At 45.6% G+C, this 26,304-nt stretch overlaps 1 protein-coding gene across 1 annotated transcript in view; it reads left to right on the top strand.

Annotated features, from left to right (window-relative positions):
• The window catches only part of LOC142255791 (SH3 and multiple ankyrin repeat domains protein 1-like), a 391,018-nt gene that overhangs the window by 257,500 nt on the left and 107,214 nt on the right, over positions 1 to 26,304 (top strand). The window contains exon 2 of the mRNA XM_075327238.1: positions 6,120 to 6,428. Within this exon, the coding sequence (XP_075183353.1) occupies positions 6,159 to 6,428 (270 nt within the window). The 5' untranslated portion in view covers positions 6,120 to 6,158. The remainder of the gene's footprint in view (positions 1 to 6,119; positions 6,429 to 26,304) is intronic.

Below are 26,304 nucleotides of genomic sequence, written 5' to 3'. Positions count from 1 at the left end.
CCAATTGTACAATTAGTACTATTGTAAATTTCTTCTACTATTATGACTTTAACAATATTTAATATAATAATAATAATAATAATTATATTAATTTAATTATATTAATTTAATAATATTTAACAATAGACCTGAAAAATCTGTTATGTTTAGCCCTAGGTTGACTTACTTACCCTCCAGGCGCAAGAGTATATACAGCAGGACAAAAAAAACGCAATTTTTGACTATCAAGATCTGCCTAAGAGGATATTTAGCCGGTCTCAACTCATAACCCCGCCCATGAGGAACTCTGTACCCACCGTAACATGTTTCTTGCTTCATAAATTGAGGGTTGAATAAAGCGACACTTACTTAGTTTTTCTTGTATCCTATGCTTTGTGCAGGTTGCTGATATATAACATTTTTAAGGGATGATTTAACAAAATACAGCGATTTTGGCATAAAAACGAAACATTGCACATAATGTTCGGCTTTTGTAAAAAAGTACAAAGTGCATAGAACATAAATATAAGCAAGATAATTTGATTTAAAGATATCCCACCGAGCAACATTTCTAAAATGCTCATTGTCGAGGAGTTATGTTTTAATTTTTCCTTTCACAGGTTTTTTTTTTTTCTTTAACTTTCCATTTACTTTCATGCAAAGGCAGAAGAAATGTGGGCAGCTGTCCTTATTCTTAAATTACTTTAGCACAGTAAGACAATCAGGAGCGCTTTGAAGTGGATCTGAATTTTGTAAAGAATTAAAAGAAAAAAGATCTAAATGGGAAAAAAATTATACTAATTATAAATTAACCTGAGCTTTTATTTGTTTCCCACTGCAACAAAAGCTATACATTACTCCAGATTTTTGTTGAAGACGCCTTTTTCTTTGTGGTTGTGCTGTTTGATTATTGCCATGCTTGATATTGAGTCCGAGCTGAAAAATAAAATTACTTTAGTAACTTTATCTGCAAGGTCATACAAAGAAAAAAGTGCTAAAATGGCATTGCAAAACTCCCAAAAAAATAAAATAATATATATATATATATATATATATATATATATATATATATATATATATATATATATATATATATATATATATATATATATATATACATATATACATACACTAGCTGTACTACCCGACTTCGCCCGGGTTAATAACTGTTGTTAATAAAATAGGATGTATTAACAAAAATGTATTCTGCACACACAAACCACAAAACAGATAGAAATGTAATTATTAAAAGGCAAAAACTAAGCTAATAGAAGCATTTCACAACATATATTTCAACACCACAGATATTCCACACAGATTTAACTAAATTGGCCAAGTAATGTGCTCCGTCTGTCTCTTTCCAGGTCTGTCTCTTTCCAGGTCTGTCTCTTTCCCCATCTACCTGTCTTTGTCTGTCACTTTTTTTGTCTGGCTCTCTCTCTCTGTTTCTTTCCCCATTTTTCTCTTTCTAGGTCTGTCTCTTTTCCAGGTCTGTCTCTTTCCCTGTCTGTCTCCCCGTCTCTTTGTCTGTGTCTTTTCCTGTCTGTCTCTTTCCCTGTCTGCCTGTCTCTTTCCTTGTCTGACTATTTCTCTGTCTCTTTCCCCGTCTGTCTCTATCAAGGTCTGTGTCTTTCCCCATCTATCTTTGTCTGTCTCTCTGGCTGTCTTCCCCTTTGTCCCTGTCTGCATGTATGTCTGTCTCTTTCCCCATCTGTCTCTTTCCAGGTCTGTCTCTTTCCAGGTCTGTCTCTTTCCAGGTCTGTCTCTTTCCAGGTCTGTCTCTTTCCAGGTCTGTCTCTTTCACCGTTTGTCTCTCTCTGTCTCGCTCTTTCCCTGTCTGTCTCTGTCTGTCTCTGTCTCTCTGTCTGTCTCTCTGTCTGTCTCTGTCTGTCTCTCTCTATCCGTCTCCCCACCGACATCCTATTACCTCACATATAAGCTTCTTATACTATGAATGTCTTTTGTTCCTATAGCAACCAATCACAGCTGCTACTAATAACCTGTAGTTCCAGGCTCCATTTACTTTAATGGAGGCATGTTTCTTGGAGAGTAACTGTAAAGCGCGGGGTTAGATTTTCCTGTCAAAACATAGTTTTTCCCTGGGTCACATGAGGTGTCTGTGCAAAATTTCGTAATTGTAAATGCGACGGTGCGGATACACTTTTCGTTTCACTTTTTCCCCATTATGTAGATAGGGGCAAAATTGATTGGTAAATTGGAACGCGCGGGGTTAAAATTTCACCTCACAACATAGCCTGTGACGCTCTCGGGGTCCAGACGTGTGAGTGTGCAAAATTTTGTGGCTGTAGCTGCGACGGTGCAGATGCCAATCCCGGACATACATACATACATACACACATTCAGCTATATATATATGTATATATATATATAAATATACATATATATATATAAATATACATATATATACACATACATACATACATACATATATATATTCCTGTATTTATTATTTTTTTTCGGGAGTTTTTTAATGCCACCTTAGCATTGCTTTCCTTGTATGACCTTGCAGATAAAGTCATTAAGTAGCAAAATGTTTAATGAAACCTATTTGCAAAAAGTATAATTTTTTACCCCCCCCAAAGGAGAAAAAAAAAGAAGAAAATATATATATATATATATATATATATAATCTCTTCTGTGTCCCCCTTCTTCCCCATAGATTGTAAGCTTAAGTGCTGCGGAATATGTTGGCGCTATATAAATAAACTTTATTATATATCTTTTTTTTTTCCAGGAGTTTTGCAATGCCGCTTTGGCACTTTTTTTCTTTGTATGACCTTGCAGATAAAGTCATTGCAGTAGCAAAACCTTTAATGAAACCTAATTGAAAAAAATATAATTTTTTTGAACCCTCCAAAAAGACAGAAAATAATTTCAATTAGGTTTCACTAAAGGTTTTGCTACCTTAATGACTATCTGCAGGGTCATGCAAACAAAAAAGTGCTAAAGTGGCATTGCAAAACTCGTGAAAAATTAAATAAATAAATAAAAAATATATATCTCCACAGTATAATAAAAATAAAACAAAATAAAAAAAAAATAATAATAATAATAGTATATATATATATATTTATATATTTATATATATATATATATATTCTTTTTTTGGGGGGGGCTACTAAAAAATGATATTATATTTTTTTCAATTAGGTTTCATTATCAATAACGATTTTGCACTTTTTTTTTTTACTTTCCTTGTATGTTCAACTTTGATGACCTCTGTGGGCATCAATCAGCTGAGAAAGAGACAGATAGACACGTCAAAATATTGCCCATCAGAAAGTCAGAATGAGATCACTGACTAAAGGGGGCTTTACATGCAGCGATATCGCTGGTGAAAGCACTCGCCCCCATCGTTTGTGCGTCACGGGCAAATCGCTGCCTGTGGCGCACAATATCGTTAGGAGCCGTCACACTACTTACCTGCCTAGCGACATCGCTGTAGCCGGCGAACCACCTCCTTTCTAAGGGGGCGGTTTGTTCAGCGTCACAGCGGCGTCACTAAGCGGCCGCCCAATAGAAGAGGAGGGGCAGAGATGAGCGGGCGAAACATCCCGCCCATCTCCTTCCTTCCTCATTGCCGGCGGCCGCAGGTAAGCTGTAGTTCGTCGTTCCCGAGGTGTCACACATAGCGATGTGTTACGAGGGGGCCCGGGGAAGCGTTCCAAGATGGGAAATGGACAGTTTCCGCCGGTCAAGGTCCACTGTGCGGTGTAAGGGACCGCTGCTATGGTCAGGAAAGAGAGAGCGGGTTGCTACTAGTGATCGTCTGGAATGTCACAGACGATCTATGTACACCGGTCCGCCCTAACCCGTGAGGGTTGTATGGCTCGGGGCTTCTCGATCGGTGTACCTGTTGCACGGGGACGCACAGAGGTGCCTACACACGTGTACCAGCGGGAGTCACAGGAATATGGCACGAGGGTAGCACAGAGGTGCCCACGCACGTGTGCTTCAGAAACCAGGTGAGTCCGGTGGAGACTCGAGGAGCTCACCTGGGACAGGAACACGGCCTGTTGAATGAGATACTGCCGGAGCAGCAAGGCAGGGGCAAGACCTGCAAACCAGGTGCTGCCTGAGCAGCAAGGGCAAAGCCCACAAAAGACAATGACATCTGTACAGTGGCGTGGCAGCATGCTGCCAGACATCCAAACATAGAAGGACGGTCACGCACCGCCATGAAGGCAGGGGGAGCTTTTAAGGAGGCGTAGCTCCACCCAAGGGCGGGCGCGAGATGGACGTGACCCAATCAGGATTCGTGACTTCTTGGCCCGGCCAGTCAGGATTCAGCACATCACCAGCCTCGTTATCGGGCCGTGTGATATCAGTGAGCGAATCAGAAGACGTCACGTGGGGCACATACTCATCTTCCTGCCTCTGGGTCATAAAGGCGGGATCCTCGGTTTCACAATGTGCAGAGATAAGGGAAGTCCTGCTGCTTCCCTGAGCATCCATCCTTTGCATACTGCGCAACCTCTCAGACCCTCTGTGATGCTGAGCAGGAGGGCTCGTGGCAGGCAGGGGATCGGAGACCGCTCCATTCCTTGCAAGGGGAGAACCACTAGGTGTCACCCTTCTGCTGGGTCTCTGAGGAGGCAACTCCTGCAGATTGCGCAGTCTCCCAGACCGTTGGTGCTGCTGAGCAGGAGGGCTCGTGGCAGACAAGGAATGGGGGACCACCTCTTTCCTTGCAAAAGGAGAGCCACGAGGTGTAACAGTGATGTGTGCTGCCTTGGGAACGATGAACAACCTGCGTCCTCAACAATCAACAATTTTTTGGAAATGAACGACGTGTCAACGATGGACGATTTGGTGAGTATTTTCCATTGTTAACGGCCGCCTGCTGGTGTCACACGCAAAGATCGTCGCTAACTATGCCGGATGTGCGTCACGGAATCCGTGACCCCGGCGATATATATCGTTAGATACATCGCTGAGTGTAACGGGGCCTTAATTCTTAGTTAATTCATTCTGTAGCCAGCTGTCACGGGTGTGTTTTGGTTGACAGACAGTCCTGTGGTGTCCGGCTGTAGAAGGTCGCAGCATTTGGATACACAAACTGCTCCCTGACCTTCTATTCTTCCTGCTGTGATGTAATTGGTATCCTATGTATTTACTCTGCTTGGCGTTAATCCCTTTCCTTTTAGGACCTTGCGGATATCCTCACCTTTCAGCTGTTAATCATCATCACTTCCCCTTGTGTTCTTGAATACTCTTCAAAAAATTGTTTTGGAGGTCAAACAGTTTTTTAAAGTTTCTGTGACCCTTCTGCATGCAGCGTTTCCCATTCATATTGATCTGTACTGCTCATACCGTACTTGTGGTTCTTGATATTCTAAGGCGGGCTTTGCACGTTGCGACATTGCACGTGCGATGTCGGTGGGGTCAAATCGAAAGTGACGCACATCCGGCGTCGCAGTCGATATCGCAACGTGCAAATCCTTTTTGATACGATGAACGAGCGCAAAAGCGTCGTTATCGTATCATCACTGCAGCCTCCGACATTTCCATAATGCCGGTGCTGCGACAGGTGCGATGTTGTTCCTCGCTCCTGCGGCAGCACACATCGCTGTGTATGAAGCCGCAGGAGCGAGGAACTTCACCTTACCTGCCGCCGGCTGCAATGAGAAGGACGGAGGTGGGCGGGATGTTTACATCCTGCTCATCTCCGCCCCTCCGCTTCAATTGGCCGCCTGCTGTGTGACGTCACTGTGACGCCGCACGACCCGCCCCCTAAGGAAGGAGGCGGGTCACCGGCCAGAGGGACGTCGCACGGCAGGTATGTGCGTGTAAAGCTGCCGTAGCGATAATAATCGCTATGGCAACTTTCACTATATATCGAACGTGCGACGGGGGCGGGACTATCGCTGCAGCATCGGTAACACATTGTTACTGATGTCGCAGCGTGCAAAGCCCGCCTAAGTCTGACCTGCAAGACTTGGCATGGCCACTATCAATTGTCAGGCGCTGTGCTACGTAATTGCCTTAAATCAGTTGATTGGTGAGGGTGTTGGGAGTTGGATAGCCACCGACCAAAAGTTTGTCATCCTGTTAAATAATTTTTTTTGTCCAAATAATGTACCTAATTAGTAATGTGTTGTTATTTGTTCCTCTCCTAGCTGGCCCTGTAATGCTGCTGTGGTTCCGCCTTCCTGACAATGCCCCAGAGCCCTGTATCAAGCGAGGAGGAGAGGAGGAGCATCTCCGAATATCCTGGGGAAGAGTCGGACTCAGACAGCTCCAGAGAGGACACCGTCCCTGGAGGGAAAAACAATCCCACTCCTGCCACCAGCAAAATTAGCCCAAACCCACTATCAGCATCCTCAGTAGCAGCAAGGAGAATAAAGGAGAGATCCATGTCTGTTCCTGACGACTCCAACTTCAGTATGATGGTCTTTCGCATTGGTATCCCTGACCTTCACCAAACAGTAAGGATTGGAAGCGACCGGGAGTGATATGTGGGTGGTGGGCGTAATACTAAAGCCATGTGGATGTCTTAGCAAATAAATATGCAAATATCCTCTTCAGATAGGGAGGGGACTTGGACCTTAGTGCTGCCTATGAGGTCTCGTAGAGACAGATGCATTTTTCGATGACAAAACATTGGATTGCACTCGGACCAATGTTATTCTATGAGACCGTGCCCATGTCTAAATTTCTTCTGTTAACTGGATCGCACTTGGACAGCGTTCCGATGTCATCCGATTTCGGTCCAATCTTTTTCATGGATGCATCGATGGGCATGACTGGGCCGTCGATGGATCCATGAAAAAGATCGGACTGAACTCGGAAGACATCGGAACACTGTCCAATTTTCATGGTTTGACAGAATGGACAAGATGGAGACTTCCATTTTCTCCACATCCGAGACAATCGGATCACACTCAGAGCAAATTCTGGTCAGATCAGAGTATTATCGTAATCAGACCAATTTTTTGGGTTGAGAGAATATATGGTCGTCTGACCCTAGTCTTAAGGGGGCTTTACACGCTTCGACATCGCTAATGCGGAGTCGTTGGGGTGACGGGATTTGTGACGCACATCCGGCCGCATTAGCAATGCCGTTGCGTGTGACACCTATGAGCAATTTTGCATCGTCGCAAAAACGTGCAAAATCGCTCATCGGTGACATGGGGGTCCATTCTCAAATATCGTTACCGCAGCAGTAACGAAGTTGTTCCTCGCTCCTGCGGTAGCACACATCGCTATGTGTGACGCCGCAGGAACGAGGATCCTCTCCTTACCTGCCTCCCGGCCGCTATGCAGAAGGAAGGAGGTGGGCGGGATGTTACGTCCCGCTCATCTCCGCCCCTCCGCTTCTATTGGGCGGCCGGCTCCGTGACGTCGCTGTGACGCCGCACGGACCGCCCCCATAGAAAGGAGGCGGTTTGCCGGTCACAGCGATGTCGCCGGGCAGGTAAGTATGTGAGACGGGTCTGGGCGATGTTTTGCAGCATGGGCAGTGATTTGCCCGTGTCGCACAACAGATGGGGGCGGGTACCCACACTGGCGATATCGGGACCGATATCGCAGTGTGTAAAGCCCGCTTTAGATGTAGCAATCCAAAAAGTCAATATCAACCGTTTAACGAGCCACATGACTTAAGAGATGAAGTAAAATCAAACACTCCATTTGTGGACACATATTTCAAGGTGTTCTGGCTGCTGGACCAGGGTTCGTTGAATATTTTCTATCATCTAAGTGGACAAGTGAAGGTGTCCCAAATTTTAGAATAAAGGCCAGACAGGTAGGCTATGTGTCCACGGTAGAATGTTGCTGCGGATTTTTCTGCATGAAAATCCGCGACTTTCGCGGCAAATCCGCACCTTTTCAAAGGTGCAGATTTGCCGCGGATTTACCGCGGAATTGCCGCGGATTTTGGTGCGTTTTTTTTTTCCCCAATTCTATAGCCAAATTCCGGATCAAAATCCGCAACAATAATTGACATGTTGCAGATTTTTCCGGATCAAAATCCGCGGCAAATCCGCCGCGGAAAAATCCGCAGCATGGACACAGCATTTCCAAAATGCCATTGAAATGGCTTGGAAGTGCCGCTGCTGCAGATTTTCGGAAAATCCGCGGCTTTTCCGCGAGAAATCCGCGGCAAAATCCGCGCATTTTCCGCAGCGTGGACACATGGCCGTAGATTAACTTGTGTTTCGGGAGGACCAAGAAGCCAGATCAAATACTTTATGTGTGGACACATATTTCGAAGGGGGGGGGTGTTCTGGCCACTGGAATAGGGTCCATTGAAATTGGTCGGTCAACTTTAGTGTACAAGTGAAGGTGTCCCAAATTATAGAATAAAGGCCAGACAAGTAGATTAACTTGTGATTGGGGAGGACCAAGAATCCAGATCAAATACTTAATTTGCGGACACATATTTCAAAGAGGGTGAGTGTTCTAACCACTGGACCAGGGTCTGCCGAATTTGGTTGGTCAACTCTAGTCGACAAGTGAAGGTGTCCCAAATTTTAGAATAAAGGCCAGACAGGTAGATTAACTTGTGTTTGCGGAGGACCAAGAAGCCAGATCAAATACTTTATTTGCGGACACATATTTCGAAGGGGGGGGGGGGGGGGGGTGTTCTGGCCACTGCACCAGGGTCCATCGAATTTGGTCGGTCAACTTTAGTGGACAAGTGAAGTTGTCCCAAATTTTAGAATAAAAGCAAACCAGGTAGATAACCTAGGTGTTTGGGGAGGGCCTCCTTACTCTTGACGTATGATAGAATGGTTGAGCAGATAATTGGGACGTGTTCCATTGCAACTTGGCTATTCTTTGTTCTCAATGGAAATAAGGTGCCGCCACAGGTGTCTGGCAATGGCTTATTTCCCAACTTCCACAGAAAACACACGCAGAGTGCCTGAGCATGAATGTCTATGGTCAGAGGGAATTGGTGTTGGCCAAGTGAGCATTTGGCCAACAGCTATTGAAGGAGTCTGAGCATTCTCCTTTGCCGGAGAAGGTTGTTGAAATTCCAACACAAGACAGTTGTTGGGCTTGTTTATGTCCCGTTTTCTATGTCCAATTTCTCCAAAATTATAACAGCAAGGCTTACTATGCAATAAAAGGGAATGTACATCAGATTTTATGTTAATACATTTTTTCCATTATTTATTTATATTTTTTTAATAATTTTTCCTTATTACTGTATATTAAAAAACATAAATCTTGCAATTTTCTCACTGGCAACTAGGCCCAATACTAGGCTCCCATTTTCTGTTCCTTGCAAATAACTTTCCAGGAGTCTCATTATCATCACAGACAGGATTATGGTAATACCTTTATTTCCAATAGATAATACAGAATCCTCCATTCGAAATAGGATATGGTCACAATGATGTTTGCCCTAATGAGAGTATGCCTTTATAATGCTTCCATACATACTAATATGGTCTATTCTTCTGAGTAGGTTTATACCAGTGTGAAAATATTAATTGTTTTTATTTTTATTAATATGGTTAGTGATAAAAAAACAACAACATTGCCCCTGTTCTCCAGAATCCGTCATTGTTTTCCTTGTGTTCCTGAGCCTCTCCATTCTAGAGATTTGGCTCCTTCTTCCCTGTATATAAAACTAGTCTTGCTAGCCAAGTAGGCGCTGTCCTCAAGTTTTCTCTGTGGAGCTTCCCTAAATTCCACGCCCATTTGGCTAAATAAACTAGATTTTTATAGAGGAGAAAGAACTATATCTCACGAATGGATAGGCGCAGGAAGGAAATAAAAACAACACTGGATCTATGAGAACAGAGGTAATTATTCCAGGTGTTTCCCCAAAAATAAGACCTACCCTGAAAATAAACCCTACCCGGATTTTTTCAACTTTTTTGGAGTATGATTATAATAAAAGCCTAACCCCCAAAATAAGCCCTAGGTGCATACCATTCTATAATAGTATCCTGATATAAGAATTGGGCAGCCCTTTCAGGATACGTAACTTTTATTGATGTATGTTACCCTGTTGTGTTGCCCTGAAAGTTTATAGTCACATGCCGGCTAGTGATTGGAATGTGTTTTGATAGCAAATGAATATTCACTCACCCCCTCTCGGGCATATTTTCAGGGGATGACTTATATTTTGTATTTACGTCAGTGATTAAGTCACCATTAAGGGAAAATGAATATTCACCTCTTTTCCCTGCCCATATTCCCGTCCACCCCTCTGTGCCGGCATCAGTGACTGGAACGTGTATTAATGAAAAATGAATATTCACCCCCTTGCCCTGCCCATATTACGGCTCACTCCACTGTGGCGGCATCATTGATTGGAACGTGTGTTAATGGAAAATGAATATTCACCTCCTGCCCATGCTCATATTACCGCCCACCCCTCTGTGCCAGCGTCAGTGATTGGAACGTGTGTTAATGGAAAATGAATATTCACCCCCTTCCCCTTCCCATAATCCTGCCCACCTCCCATAATCCTGCCCAAGGATGGGAACACAATGCTCGCACTGGCTGGCTGTTCTCCTCACCTGCGTATGATAGCTGTAAAGAAATATATGCTGACACACTCGAGACAGAAGAACCACTGGCCAGTCCGAGGATTTTGTTATGATCCTATGTCAGTAATACAGCAGTCTGACTTAATCTCTGCTGCAGGCACAGAGGGCTGAGCAGGAATATGGGGAGGGGAAGGGGGTGAATATTCATCTGCAGTTAACACATGTTCCAATCATTGATGCCGGCACAGAGGGGTGGCCTGGGGAAGGGGGTGTATATTATTTTGCAATTAACACAAATTTCAATTACTGACACCGGCGCAGTAAGGTGGGTGGGGGAAGGGGGTGAATATATATTTGCAATTGAAACACATTTCAATTACTGACGCCAGTGCAGTAAGATGAGTGGCATAAGCGGGTGAATATTCATTTGCAATTAACACACATTAAAATTACTGACACCAGTGCAGCAGGGTGGATGGGGGTAAAAGAGTGAATATTCATTTTCAATCAACACATGTTCCAATCATTGACGCCGGAACCTAGGGGTGGGTGGGGAAAGGGGGTAAATATTCATTTGCAATTAACACATGTTCCAATCATTTCCGTCAGCGCAAAGAGGTGGGCAGGGGAAGAGGGTGAATATTCATTTTCCATTAACACACATACCAATTACTGATGTTGGTGCAGAGGGGTGGGCGTGGGAAGACAGTAAATATTCATTTTCCATTAACACATGTTCCAATCATTGACGCCGGCACAGAGGGGTGGGTGGGGAAAAGGGGTAAATATTCATTTGCAATTAACACATGTTCCAATCATTTCCGTCAGCGCAAAGAGGTGGGCAGGGGAAGAGAGTGAATATTCATTTGCAATTAACACATGTTCCAATCACTGATGTCGGCACAGAGGGGTGGGCGGGGGAAGAGAGTGAATATTCATTTTCCATTGACGGGCGACCCAATCACTACTGCCAATGCAAACTATAAGATATCCCAATCACTGATGCCGGAACAGAGATGTAGGCGGAGGAAGGGGGTGAATATTCATTTGCAATTAACAAATGATCCAATCATTTACGCTGGCATAAAAAGGTGGGTTGGGGAAGGGGGTGAATATTCATCTGCAATTAACACACATTCCAATTACTGACACCGGCGCAGAGGTGTGGGCGGGGGAAAATGGTGAATATTCATAATCCATTAACACACATTCCAATTACTGATGCCGGCGCGGAGGGGTGGGCAAGGGTAAGAGAGTGAATATTCATTTTCAATTAATGGGCGACCCAATCAGTTACGCCAAAACAAAATATAAAATATCCCAATTACTGATGCCGCCACAGACGGGAGGACGGGGGAAGGGGGTGAATATTCATTTGCAATTAACACATGTTCCAATCATTGACGCCGACACAGAGGGCTGGGCGGGGGAAGAGAGTGAATATTCATTTTCCATTAACAGGCGACCCAATCACTAACGCCATTACAAAATATAAGACATCCCCTGAAAATAAGCCCTAACACATCTTTTGGAGCAAAATATAATACAGACCCTGGTTATAGTAAGTGACAGGTCTTCTTAAAGTCTCCTAAGTTTGAGAGCAATGATGGTACAATACTCCTAAACGGTTCATTTATGCTTCCTATTAGTCACTGCCTGCTTTTCTACTCTACATCATCTGTCTTGTTCTATTTTCTCGCGGTGGGAAGTCATTGGCCTGCCAACTACTATACATAATGGCCAAGCTGGCTTGTTATTATGTCCTATGTCATAAAGCCGGAATAATATGACAACTACAAATTTTTATCCTTAAACAGACTCATGGCCTACTTCTTCTTGCAGCTTAATGCTAAACGAGCTAAACTCTGCTTGATAGCAACTTTCGAGAAGGTGGACGGCTCATATGGGAAAGCCAATATAGCTTTGTACTCCATTCCCACTCTCTACATCTTCCACAATTTCCATCCTTACATTATTGTGGGGTCTCCGGGGGGGTCATTACCGGCAACTTATGATTAATCTCTTACTCAGCACAAACAAAATCAAATAAACTCAGCTCCCTTCGGCCTCACTTTTGCTCTCGGAGTCGGCCTCTCATTAAATCCTACACTTTACTGTACATGGAAGCGCTATGGGGAGTGATCAAGAGATACTATAAGAAGAAGTGACGATGGAAAATTAGGTTTTTAATTTTTATTTTTTTTTTCTGCAGGAATTGGACGATTTGTTTCATTAGCAGAATATTTTAGCTGATCCTGACAAGTTGTCAGTCTCTGGTTACAAAAATCCATAACGTCAAGTGTTTGAAAAATTCTTACATACAATCTCCTTTTATTAAAGGGAACCCATAAGGAAGATTTTAATTTTGGAAATTAATATTGGTGCAAAGGCACTTGCTCAGCTTTAAAAATGACACCTTTTTGGTAAAGATCCGATGTACCAGTCATGAGAAATCTAGTGTAGAAGAGATATGCAAATGAGGTTGGAAGTGCAAGTAGTGCAAGTGCATAGACACACCCCCCGTGCACTTGCAGACTAATTTGCATAAAACTTCAAAGATAATTTTCTCAGCACAGGTTCCAGAGATATAGGTCTTTTAATCTAGTCTTAATTGTTAGTGCGTATACCAGGGGCGGAGCTAATAGAAAAATATTCAAATCAGCATCAAGATACGCCCCCGAGGAACCTGTGACCATAAAAATCAGTCATATGACTTCAAAGATAGATCTCTGAGCACAGGGACAATCAGTATAAAAAAGTAGTAGTGTATGAGCCCTTGTTTTCTCTTTAAAGAGAACCTGTCACCACATCAAAAATGGTCAAATTTTGTTTACATTTTATTCCGGTTGCTCTTGGTTTTTTATTTTTTTAAATCTTCCATACAATTTTAAAGATATGGGTCTTTTAATCTAGTCTTAATTGTTAATGTCTTTGCTAGGGGTGCGGCATATAGAAAAATTATGCAGCACAGCATCAAGACACACCCCCGAGGAGTCTGTGACCATAAAAATTAGCCACATGACTTCAAAGATAAATCTCTCAGCACAGGGACAATCAGTATAAAAAAGTAGGGGTGTATGAGCCCTTGTTTGCTCTTTAAAAAGAACCTGTCACCACATCAAAAATGATCAGATTTTGCATAGATTTTATTCCCTCTGAATTTGGTTTTTATTTTTTTTAAATCCTCCATATGGTTCCAGAAATATGGGCTTTTTAATCTAGTATTCACTGTTAGTGTTTTTGCAAGAGGTGGGGCTTATAGAAAAATTATGCAGAGCAGCTCCAAGACACGCCCCTGAGGATCATGTGACAATACAAATTAGCCATATGTCTGGAGCCGTTTGGTGGATTTCAAAGAAACAACAAATGGAATACCTTGTAAAGAAGCAGGAAATAAGATAAGAGCAAAAAATGGATACTTGTCGGGCTTTTAATAAAATTATGCAGAGCAGCATCAAGACACGCCCCAGAGGATCTTAGGATCATAAAAATTAACCATAGTTCTTGAGTCGTATAGTGGATTTAAACGAAACAGCAAATGGAATACTTAGGAGAGAAGCAGGAAATAAGATAGGAGCAAAAATGGACCCTTGTCACCTGGTGACAAGTCCTCTTTAAGGGTCGCAAGGACTCTGTGTGTTTCCCTATAAGGTTTTAGTGCCTTTGCCATGGGGTGGGGCTTTTAGAAAAATTATGCAAAGCAGTATCAAGACACGCCCCTGAGGATCCTGCAACCATAAAAATTAGCAATATCTCTGGAGCCTTATGGTGGATTTAAAAAAAAATGTAATACTTAGGAGAGAAGCAGGAAATAAGATTAGGGCAAAAAATGGACCTCTTTAAGGGCCACAAGGACTATGTGTGTCTCCCTATAAGTTATTAGTGCCTTTGCCAGGGGGGTGCTGCTTTTAGTAAAATTATGCAGAGCAGCATCAAGATACGCCCCCGAGGATCCTGCAACCATAAAAATTAGCCATATCTCTGGAGCCATATGGCGGATTTAAAAGAAAAAACAAATGGAATACTCAGGGGAGAAGCAGGAAATAAGATAAGAGCAAAAAATGGACACGTCACCTGGTGAGGGATCTTCTTTAACGGTCACAAGGACTGTGTGTCTCCCTATATGGTTATTAGTGCCTTTGCCAGGGGCAGGGCTTTTAGTAAAATTATGCAGAGCAGCATCAAGACACGCCCCCGAGGATCCTGTGACCATAAAAATTAGCAATACCTCTGGAGCCATATGGTGGATTTAAAAGAAACAACAAATGGAATACTCAGGGGAGCCCAAGAAATAAGAAAAAAGTAAAAAATGGACACTTGTCACCTGGTGACAGATTCTCATTAAGGGTCACAAGGACTATGTGTGTCTCCTATAAGGTTCACCCATGAGACTTTTGATACACATATTTATGGTTTTATAGGCAGCAGACTGAGTCTTACTCTGCAGAACTGTTTCGAAAATGAATTATTAGAGATTGTGCTATTAACAAACTCCTCAATAATGTGCCAAAGGTCTGTTAAGCAACTTCTTTATATGAAAAGTAAATCAAACCAGTGCCCAAGGCTATCCAGCGCCATGTGTCCCCGCTATTAATAATTAACCTTTTCAAAAAGCAGCAGTTTCCAGACACCGCTTATAGATTTCTATTTCCGGAGCTCATACCTCGCTCTATGGCACGTTCTTGCTTCCTTATGTAATACATGATACATGCCTATAGGGCCCTGTAACAATTCTATAACATCCCTATAATGCCAGGATGATCTCCGTATGGTGGTAGTGCCAACATGTGGCTTTCATTTAGGATTATAGGCATTTAGGATTAAGGTGGCCCCAATGATTGCCACAGAGAGAACAGGACCACTGTACAAGAACAATATATAGGCCCTTTGCAGTCCAATAACTCATTCTAATGCACAATTTCACCTACATGGACCCCCTTACTTCTTGGGCCCATGTTGCCGCTATGATATGTCCGCCCCTGGGTGGCCCCATTCTGAAAATATGTCATTATCTGCCCAGACAAAAGAGGCCAAAATTATTTCTGCCTGTGGGAATTTGCCGCTGTTGATCTCTTATTGCGACGATCAGCACAGGAAGTGGCTGCTGATTGGCTGCTCATATACAACTTCCTGTGATTGGAATAAATTGACCAATGGAGTTGGAGCTAGTTTGTATTAAAATTAGGACATTTCGAGGGAGGAAAAGTGGTGTGGCTCAATATGTTCAGAAAATTAGGGTTTAGGACTTGGGATTAATATGAAATATCTCCAAGTCTACCATACTGTAGGTCCATGTAAAAGTCTGAATGTGTCAGTGGACCCTTAAAATGCCTCATTGGTTTACAAGATTCAACAATACAGCTCTTGTGTGGACAATTATCTAATGAATTACCCCAAACTTCCCTATCCTTTCATATACAGTTAAATTTTCCAACAATATCCTCTCAATCCTTGCACACATGCTGTCATGATGGTCGGCAAGAGCAGGGGACTAGGGCTTCTAGACTGGCCTTTAGACTAGGCGGACCCTAGCTATCCCTTATCTCGGAGTTTCCTGTGAAGGTGAAGATGTCTGAGCCACCTTCCTGACCCTACTCCTGACCTGCTCTCTCTCGCTAGTTCAGGGGACGGCCAGGACAGGGGTGTGATTACGCCAACAGAAATAAATAAACAGGGGAAACCAAAACTCTATCTGACAGGACGCTCACATAGAGGTATAAGACAATAGGGACATAGCAGGAAAATATGAGCAGGAAGTAAACAATAAGATGACAGGAGACTTCCACAGCAACTCCAAGCACAAGAGGACTGGGACACAACACAGCTATAAACTAGGTAATAGAAAAAAGTTTTGGTACCATGTTTGCCAGTTGAAAAATGATTGATTGCTTTCAGTGAGATCAATTACTGAGAGCAATCAACCAGCTATAAACTATAGTCTGCATGGGAAGACAGATTCCACCAACATAAAAAGGCGGTGAGGAAATGTGATAGGTTTCCAACAACATGTGATCCCAGATGTAACTAGAAGGCTAGCCTGACTATTAATGAGCACAGAGATGGCCGACACCCGAGCCTGCCTGTGTAACTCTGAAACTCCAAGAAAACCATAGTGTGAAGTGTCAGAATCTGTAGTGTGAATAGTGTCTGATGGGGGTGTGCCGCCCCCGTGCCAGCAGCCGGCGCTGCTCGGATCCGGACCTTCAGTGGAGCTGGCTCGAAGGTCTCCAGACCCACGGGTCTCGCGGACACACCGAATAAATGGGGGGTCGTATATGTACGGACTGGGCCATATTGAGTTCATGACGTCACCCACGGTGTGTGGTGAGGTAGGACACTACCGCTGCTGTGACGGGGCACCCGGGGGAGATGTTGTGCAGCGAGTTGTTAACCCCTCTTTGGGCAGGGATGGTGACCCCGGGACTCGGTTGGTGTATGCAGGGAATGGCGGCCGCAGGGGGTGCTGGTGTACTCACAGTTAGAAACACACACAAGTCTCTGGTAAACCAAGGTGGTGGTGGCTGGTGCCGCGGCCAGTTGTGTTCTGGTCCCCCACCCGGCTGGTGGTCTCTATCCTTGTCCTGCACAGCTTTAAGTAGAAATGACTTCCTATTGTGAAACGTAGGAGTCCGCTCCTGGCTGGATGTGGCCTAAGGAGCCGTGCCCGCAGACGCTGGCCCGTGGGATCTATGGGCCTTGGCAGTGACCTCTTATCCCTAATCGGTGGGCTGTTGTCTTCTATGAGGGACTTTGGGCGGGACAGAACCTCTAGTCCTGGCCTCAATCGGTTAATTAACCAGCTCCTGTCAATTCTGGCTTCTGGCTTCAGGGTCTGAGTACCCTCCTTTGTGCTACAGTTTCCGGGTCGGTTCCCCATGTCGGTACCGGCGGGCTACAACCCTGTCCCAGTCCACCTCGGTTCCACCGAGCCGTCTTCCCGTCTCCTGCTAATGGAGACCACCATCTGCCTTCTAGCCAGTGGCACCAGGGCTTCTACCCTGGCACCTGTCAGTTTGCTTCAGGCCTGACACACAGGCCTGACCTCACTCTCCACTGCTCTGAACTCAACTTGACTGACTCCTTTCCCACTCTGGGCTGTCTAAACCCCTGGGTGGGCATGCACCAACCGCCTGGTCACGCCCACTGGTGTGTCTATCTGTCCCTAAGAGGGTGACTAGGGTTTAATGGTTGGCTGTGTGTTTCCTAATGAGGGAACGGTGTTATGCAGGGGCCTATTTGTGACTACCTGGTTTTGCCAGGGCGTCACACCGCCATGACACTATGCACCGTTCTCCATATATCCCTACATGCATCACTATTATATTTGCTCCCCACTACTCTATCTGTATCTCTCCTGATCCATCTATGACTTTAGGATCCTAAATGTCGGCAGAAAAAATACAGCTTCCCCTCAAAGAAATTTTCACAAGGATACATTTTAGTTTATGAGTATGTTAATAGTTGCATTTGGAATATTGGTCAACAAATCAAATGTCTGCTGATGAATCCACCTTTCTACATATGAGGATTACTAATAAAGAACTATGAAATCAGTAATTAAAGGAAATCAATCACAACAACCCAGCTTCTAGCATGCGGCATGCAATTAACTGTAATTGAATTTTGTCTTTTATCCACACTTTTAAGTATAAAGCTCTGTAGAATAAATTGACCGAATTTTTGTAAAATAAACCCCACGGAACTCGATAAGAAGAAAAGTCATCACCGATTGGCTGAAAATGACAGACGAGATCAATAGGAATCAATGATCTCCAACCTTTTAGTTTAACCAACTGTTGTGAAGCCACAATTCTTGATATACTGGTAATTGTAGTTCTTCCAACATCTGGAAAGTCGTAGGGTGAAATCACAGGGTGTCCCTATCCAAGCAAATTGGTGGAAGGTTAATTGAATTTGCCGTGATTTTAACAAATCATGGTGACAGAAGCCCATGTGACGCCAAAATGAAGAGGCTGGAGGGAGCTAAGTGAAGGACTGGAAGGGTTGGGACAGGGACAGCTGTGCTGCAAGGTTCTCTTGGTATTTAATCTTCAGTGCTTGACCGGTGAAGTCTGGTTCTCTTGGTATTCAGTCTTCAGTGATGTCTGGTTCTCTCAGTATTCAGTATCCAGTGCTTGACCAGCGAAGTGTGGTTCTCTTGGTATTCCATCTTCAGTGCTTGACCAGCTAAGTCTGGTTCTCTCAATATTCAGTCTTCGGTGTTTGACCAATGAAGTCTGGTTCTTTTGGTATTCGATCTTTGGTGCTTGACTGGTGAAGTCTGGTTTTCTCGGCATTCAGCCTTTGGTGAAGTCTGGTTCTCTTGATATTCAGTCTTCGGTACTTGACCGGTGAAGTCTAGTTTTCTCTGTATTCAGTCTTCAGGGTCTGACCAGCAAAGCCTGGTTCTCTCAATATTTGGTCTTTGCTGCTTGATCAGTAAAGTTTGGTTCTCTCAGGGTTTGGATCATACTCAAGTCCACAGTAGCAATTGTAGCGCTTCCGCTCCTCTGTTCACACATCTACTTCCTCTAAAGTCTTGGCAGCAACTCCTCCCCTTCTTGAGCATCTCAGCCTTTTATATTTGACAACTGCTCCACAACTCTCATCCGAACTGGTGTCTTCTCCAAATTCGTCCCTCGAGGATCATACACTTTGATCTTCAGTTCTTGTCTGAACAGTGCAACCAGCAGATGCTGTAGGACGTTGGATGTGTGCATATTCTGTTTGCCATCCACTTACATAGGCATGAAGTGTTTAATTTCTCTGCAGCGCCACCTCAGGGAAAACGAAGCATTACAAAGTTATCATTAAACATTAATGGACTGTCCATCTAGTTCAGGACAAGGCAGATCCTCCAGGGCAGGGGTGGGGAACCTCCGGCCCGCGGGCCGCATGCGGCCCGCCATGACCTTTTATGTGGCCCCCGGGCAGATTCCCGGGGGAGGCAGTGCTGGTGCTGTCACCGCGGTTTGCTGCCGCCGGCCCTTTAAATCCACACATTGCTGTTTGTGCTGCAATGTGTTCTCCCGTCGGCCAGTGCCAATTGCCAATGGGCGGGTCCACAGCAGCCTCACAGCTTCTAGCCTTGTGTGTCCGCCCCCTGCCCTCCGGAGATCAGTGCCTGCCTTCTCCTTCTGATGCATTGTGTCCGGCTCCTGCACTCCGGTGATGTGAGTGCAATGCTGCTGTGAGTCCAGTGCCGACCCTCTGCTGCTATATGCCCTGCCCAATGCTTTGTGCCTCCCCACACCAGTTCTGTAAACCCTCTCCCCCAGAGTTGCATGAAACTCTCAGCGCAGTGTGGCCCCCAATGTCCTGTGTGCACCCCTCCCCCAGTCCTGTGTGCAGCCCCCCAATGTCCTGTGTGCAGCCCATCACCCAGTAGTCCTGTTTGCACCCCCCCAATCCTGTGTGCACCCCTCCCCCAGTCCTGTGTGCACCCCCCCAATCCTGTGTGCACCCCTCCCCCAGTCCTGTGTGCAGCCCCCCAATGTCCAGTGTGCACCCCCACACAATCCTATGTGCAGCCCATCACCCAGTCCTGTGTGCACCCCCCCAGTCCTGTGTGCACCCCCCCAGTCCTGTGTGCACCCCCCCAGTCCTGTGTGCACCCCCCCAGTCCTGTGTGCACCCCCCCAGTCCTGTGTGCACCCCCCCAGTCCTGTGTGCAGCCCCCCCCAGTCGTGTGTGCAGCCCCCCCCAGTCGTGTGTGCAGCCCCCCCCAGTCGTGTGTGCAGCCCCCCCCAGTCGTGTGTGCAGCCCCCCCCCAGTCGTGTGTGCAGCCCCCCCAGTCGTGTGTGCAGCCCCCCCCCAGTCGTGTGTGCAGCCCCCCCCAGTCGTGTGTGCAGCCCCCCCCAGTCGTGTGTGCAGCCCCCCCCAGTCGTGTGTGCAGCCCCCCCCAGTCGTGTGTGCAGGCCCCCCAGTGATGTCTGTGCAGGCCCCCCAGTGATGTCTGTGCAGCCCCCCCCCAGTGATGTCTGTGCAGCCCCCCCCCAGTGATGTCTGTGCAGCCCCCCAGTGATGTCTGTGCCTCCCCCCCAGTGATGTCTGTGCCTCCCCCCCAGTGATGTCTGTGCCTCCCCCCCAGTGATGTCTGTGCCTCCCCCCCAGTGATGTCTGTGCCTCCCCCCCCAGTGATGTCTGTGCCTCCCCCCCAGTGATGTCTGTGCCTCCCCCCCAGTGATGTCTGTGCCTCCCCCCCCAGTGGTGTCTGTGCCTCCCCCCCAGTGGTGTCTGTGCCTCCCCCCCAGTGGTGTCTGTGCCTCCCCCCAGTGGTGTCTGTGCCTCCCCCCCAGTGGTGTCTGTGCCTCCCCCCCTGTGGTGTCTGTGCCTCCCCCCCAGTGGTGTCTGTGCCTCCCCCCCAGTGGTGTCTGTGCCTCCCCCCCAGTGGTGTCTGTGCCTCCCCCCCAGTGGTGTCTGTGCCTCCCCCCCAGTGGTGTCTGTGCCTCCCCCACAGTGGTGTCTGTGCCTCCCCCACAGTGGTGTCTGTGCCTTCCCCACAGTGGTGTCTGTGCCCCCAGCCCCGCGTGTGGTGTCTGTGCCCCCAGCCCCGCGTGTGGTGTCTGTGCCCCCAGCCCCGCGTGTGGTGTCTGTGCCCCCAGCCCCGCGTGTGGTGTCTGTGCCCCCAGCCCCGCGTGTGGTGTCTGTGCCCCCAGCCCCGCGTGTGGTGTCTGTGCCCCCAGCCCCATGCCCCCAGTTAATTAATTGCTTCACCCAATATAGCAGGGTCATTTAAACATTGATAATTTTGTGCGGCCCCCGAAGGTTGGTAGAAATTTCCAAATGGCCCCCGACAGAAAAAAGGTTCCCCACCCCTGCTCCAGGGTTGGAGACACTCTTCCAAGCTGCTCTCTACTTTGGTCATAGATGAAGATCGGTAGAGATCTGGCCGAGCTGAATTTCTCTCCAGTTTCTCAGCATGGCTCATCCCTATGATCCATCGTTATCTTTGAGAACTACTGTCAGACGCCTGGTTGTACAAATTGTATGTGCACAGATATTATTGTAGCGCTATATGTAATTTTCTACGGTTTTTTAGAAGTCTTTCCATTTACAGTCGAATGAATGGTCTCTGCCATCAAGAACAAAGCCTTCATTTTACACATAATCAAATGGATGCCTATTAACTCACTTTCCTTGAAACGTTCTGAAACCAATACCCTTCCATTTACTCCTGCTGGGTAAATATATTGTACAACAAACAGCACGACTCGCTTCTCTCCCATTGATTTGTTATTTGCGCTGCTAATTGTACTTTGCAAATACATCTTACTGTCTGAACTGTTTAAGTTATATTTCTAGTGTGTACACACACACACACATATATATATATATATATATATATATATATATATATTTATATATACAGTACAGACCAAAAGTTTGGACACACCTTGTCATTCAATGAGTTTTCTTTATTTTCATGACTCTGAAAATTGTAGATTCACATTGAAGGCATCAAAACTATGAATTAACACATGGGGAATGAAATACTTAAAAAAAAGTGTGAAACAACTGAAAATATGTCTTATATTCTAGGTTCTTCAAAGAAGACATCTTTTGCTTTGATTACTGCTTTGCACACTCTTGGCATTCTCTTGATGAGCTTCAAGGTCTGGTGACTGTGGAGGCCAGGTAATCTGGCGTAGCACCCGATCACTCTCCTTCTTAGTCACATAGCCCTTACACAGCCTGGAGGTGTTTTGGGGGTCAATGTCCTGTTGAAAAATAAATGAAGGTCCAACTAAACGCAAACCGGATGGAATAGCACGCCACTGAAAGATGCTGTGGTAGCCATGCTGGTTCTGTATGCCTTCAATTGTGAATAAATCCCCAACAGTGTCACCAGCAAAGCACCCCCACACCATCACACCTCCTCCCCCATGCTTCACGGTGGGAACCAGCCATGTAGAGTCCATCCGTTCACCTTTTCTACAAAGACACAGTGGTTGGATCCAAAGATCTCAAACAGTGTCAGTGTGCAGCTTGTATAACAGTAATTTTGGTGCCCTCTAAATATCTCAACACACAGCCATTAATGCCAACAAAAGTGAGTACACCCCTTAAGAGAAAATGGCCAAATTGTGCTCAAAGTGTGAGTATTTTGTGTGGCCACCAATATTCTCCAGCACTGCCTTAACTCTCTTGGGCATGGAGGTCATTAGCGCTTCACAGGAGCCGCTGGATCCTCTTCCATCCTCCATGACAACATCATAGAGCTGGTGGATGTTAAAGACCTTGCGCTTCTCCAACTCCTGCACATGCTCCATAGGATTTAGGTCTGGAGATGCTTGGCCGGTCCAGCACCTTTACCATTAGTAAGGCAGTGGTCGTGTTGGAGGTGTTTGGGGTCATTATGATTTTGGAATATGGTGAAAGAGTATCCTGTTCTGCTTCAGTATGTCACATGTTGGCATTCATGGTTCCCTCAATGGCTTGTAACCTCCACAGCCAGCAGCACTCATGCAGCCCCAAACCATGACCCTCCACCACTATGCCTGACTGTAGGCAGGACACACTTGTCTTTGTCCTCCTCACCTGATTGCCACAACACACGCTTGACACCATCTAAAACAAAAAAGGTTCATCTTGGTCTAATCAGACCACCAGATGGTTTAAGTAATCCATATCCTTAGTCTGCCTTTGTTAGGCAAATTGTTTGCAGATTTCCTGTGCATCAACCATAAGAAGAGTCTTCCTTCTGGGGCGACAGCCATTCAGAGCAATGTAATGCAGTGTGCAGTGTAAGGTCTGAGCACTGATAGGCGGACACCCCACCTCTGTCACCTCTGCAGTGGGCTGCGTGTTTTCGGAGCACTGTCAGGCAGACCCCCATCCCTGTAACCTCTGCAGCAATGCTGGCAGTGTAGCGCCCAGAGAAGGGGGTACTTGGTCCCGGGTGGTAACAAATGGGAATGTCACTCTGGTGGCCGTTGCCCGGTCCCGTGCTCTGGGCCCCTTTTGTTAATGGGCGGTATTTACAAGGGAGATACGAGTTTTTGTCATTTGACGCCACCTGCGAGTTGCGGTTAGGGATGGAGAACCGCCGCTGCTTAACGTAGGTACTCTCAGGGCTGGTGCTAGTAGCAGCTGTGATGGTAGGCCCTCTGCAGGTAGGGCTGTGCCTAGGAGATGTAGAGGGGCAATAATGGAGACCACACCAGGTTGTCTTTAACAGTCTCTACTCACTGCGAACCCAGGGGTTGCTGGTTCATGTCCCCGGAGGACCAGTGCCAATGTAGTGACCCAGGTTGCTCTGTCCTCTGTCGATTGAGTCGCCGTGGCGTGAAGTGTTTGGGGACCCCGACTGTCCCTTGTGGGGTACAGTCTCCTTCTCCATACGGCGGGCAGTGTGTACCCTGCGGGGAGGTATGTGTCTGAACCCCGATCCTAGTTTACTGCTGATGCCCCCGGATTATTTGGTTCGGTAAAGCCTGTGAAGGCATCCTCACCGTGCAGGTATTTGCCAAACAGTGTAAAACTTACGCTTGATCTAGGGCCTTGTGCCCCATGCGTGCTCCGGTCCCAGCGCTATCTCGGTACCCGTCCTGGCGACCTCTCTCCTGTGCCCCCGGGGTCACCGTTACACGGACCCAGCTCAGGCACTTCCACACACCTCTCCTGTGTGCTACTCGACTCTAGACTCCTCTCTGACTGACTGACCAATCCCACCAGGCTGGCTATATCCAGGGACTCGTTCCCATGGCGGCCATCCCCTTACGTGGTTAATTGTTTATGCCCAGTGTGGAGAGAAGAACTAGGATTTAGATTGTGTTTTGGTGAAAAAGGCACTGGTACTCCAAGTCCCAGGGGGTAGGTTCTGCATCCCCGTGCCCTGAGGGTCTCAGGGGCGCTATAGCATCACTCATACATCTATTCTGAAAAGACAACCTCTGGATATGACCATGAGCACGTGCACTTATTTGTAAGACAAAATAAACAAAAAAAAATGGTAAATTAAACAATTTCAAACAAAACCCCAAAATAGGCCAGACAAAATTGTTGACCCCTTCCAAAACTGTGGGTAAACAATTTAGTTTCAAGCATATAATGTTCATACAAAGTCACCTGTGGCAAGTAACAGGTGTGGGCAATATGAAAATCACACCTGAAACCAGATAAAAATGGGAGAAGTTGACTCAATCTTTGCATTGCGTGTCTGTGTGTGCCCCCAGCCTAGTATGTGACATTAAATATTATGGTGTTTTTCTGTGTGGTAGAGAATCATTAGGAATGTAAAGGCAAAGTGCCCTTGTCTATCAGCTCTATCTGCAACTCTTATAGGAATAGTCATGTCCTAAACCCCCAAAACTAAATCTGTAACAAAGCTCCACCTACTATGTGCCTTTTATGATACTAGTGTCTGTCTACACAACAGATGGGCATTTGGACCCCCATAGCCACTGGGACCTGGGTCCAGTCATTCCTTCGAAACTAAAGCAAAATCTGTAACAATGCCTCATCACCTATCATTTGGCCCCCACAGGCACCAGGGTTCTTGTGCAAACTCTACGTCTTCCAACTCTATAACTACATGACTTTCCTGGATTCTAAAGTAACATTTCTATCAAGGTTCCCAACATAGTGTGTGCTATTTATAACATTATAGATTATTATGTTGCGGAGGGATGCTTAGGTCCCCTAAGGCACCAAAGACCAAGACTACTACCGTTGCGGAGGGATGCTTAGGTCCCCTAAGGCACCAAAGCTCAAGACCACTACCTCTAACTTCCCCTGAAAACCAACCAAACTTTGGACATCATCCAAAATATGGAGCAAATCCATTTTTGGAACATTGAAATGAATATTATACCCACTTTAATCTTCAAGTTCCGCACTTCACGATGGTCGTTCATTATTACACGTAATATTCCTGACAATGGAGAGAAAACTGCCGCTTATTGTTAACTACTTTGCTGAGAGAGCAGCGTATTAAATGCTGCTGTGAGTAGCTTTGCTGGAAAGATTAATGCACTGCCTCTAGACATAGGACTCTCAAGACATCCAGTGCAAAAAACAAAAATATTTCCATACACCAGTGAAAAAGAAAAATGTGGATGATCTGCCTCTTATTTCTCAAAAAATAGTAATTGGAATAAACACAACCTAAGAAAAAAATACAGAAATACTTGTTTATAGTGCTTAAAGGGGCTTTCACAGATTTTTTTTTATTTCAGCTGAGTTCCTCCTTCAATTGATACTGCCCCACTGATCCCAAAACACTTTTTCTTTTTCTTTTGAGCCTTTCGGTTCCAAAGTTATGAGCCCCCAAAAAACAGATGCAGATTTACTCTTCAATGAACTAGGGGTATAGCACAGAACTTCCTTGTAGGCGTTTGCTTTTTTCCCTTTGATGCTAGCCAATCAGGAGACAGCCACGCCCACAAAAGTTCAGAGGTACACGCCCAGTTAGTTGAAGGGAAAACTTGCAGTATTATTTCTAGGGGGCATAACTTTGGAGCGGAGGGTCACAGAAGAAAAGGAAAAACTTTTCCAGAATCAGAGGAGCAGAGGCAATTGTATGAGGTCCTTGGTTTAAATAAAAAAAAAAGTAAGATCCTCTTAAAAACCTGGAAGTTGAAGATATGAACTCAAGACACATGGATAATGCATCCTTGTGATTGTAAGGTTCTGGTGGTATATTGTTGTCCAATCCCAGGATAACTGTGTGAGAGGTCTGGTGGATGTGGACCCACTGAGCCATGAGCCAGGCTTACCCTGGAAGATTCTAACTAAGAGACTACCAGGTCCTCACTAGGGCATCTGATGAGGAGGTTAGCCTGGGCCACAAGTAGTCATCAAGTGTCACGTGGTGACTAACAGAAATTTACCAAATACCAGGAAACCCCCCAGC

Source organism: Anomaloglossus baeobatrachus, chromosome 11 (assembly GCF_048569485.1).
Source record: "Anomaloglossus baeobatrachus isolate aAnoBae1 chromosome 11, aAnoBae1.hap1, whole genome shotgun sequence".
In the NCBI taxonomy this organism is placed as follows: domain Eukaryota; kingdom Metazoa; phylum Chordata; class Amphibia; order Anura; family Aromobatidae; genus Anomaloglossus; species Anomaloglossus baeobatrachus.
Note: the sequence above shows the minus strand (reverse complement) of the source record. Positions and strands in the feature narration are given on the sequence as shown.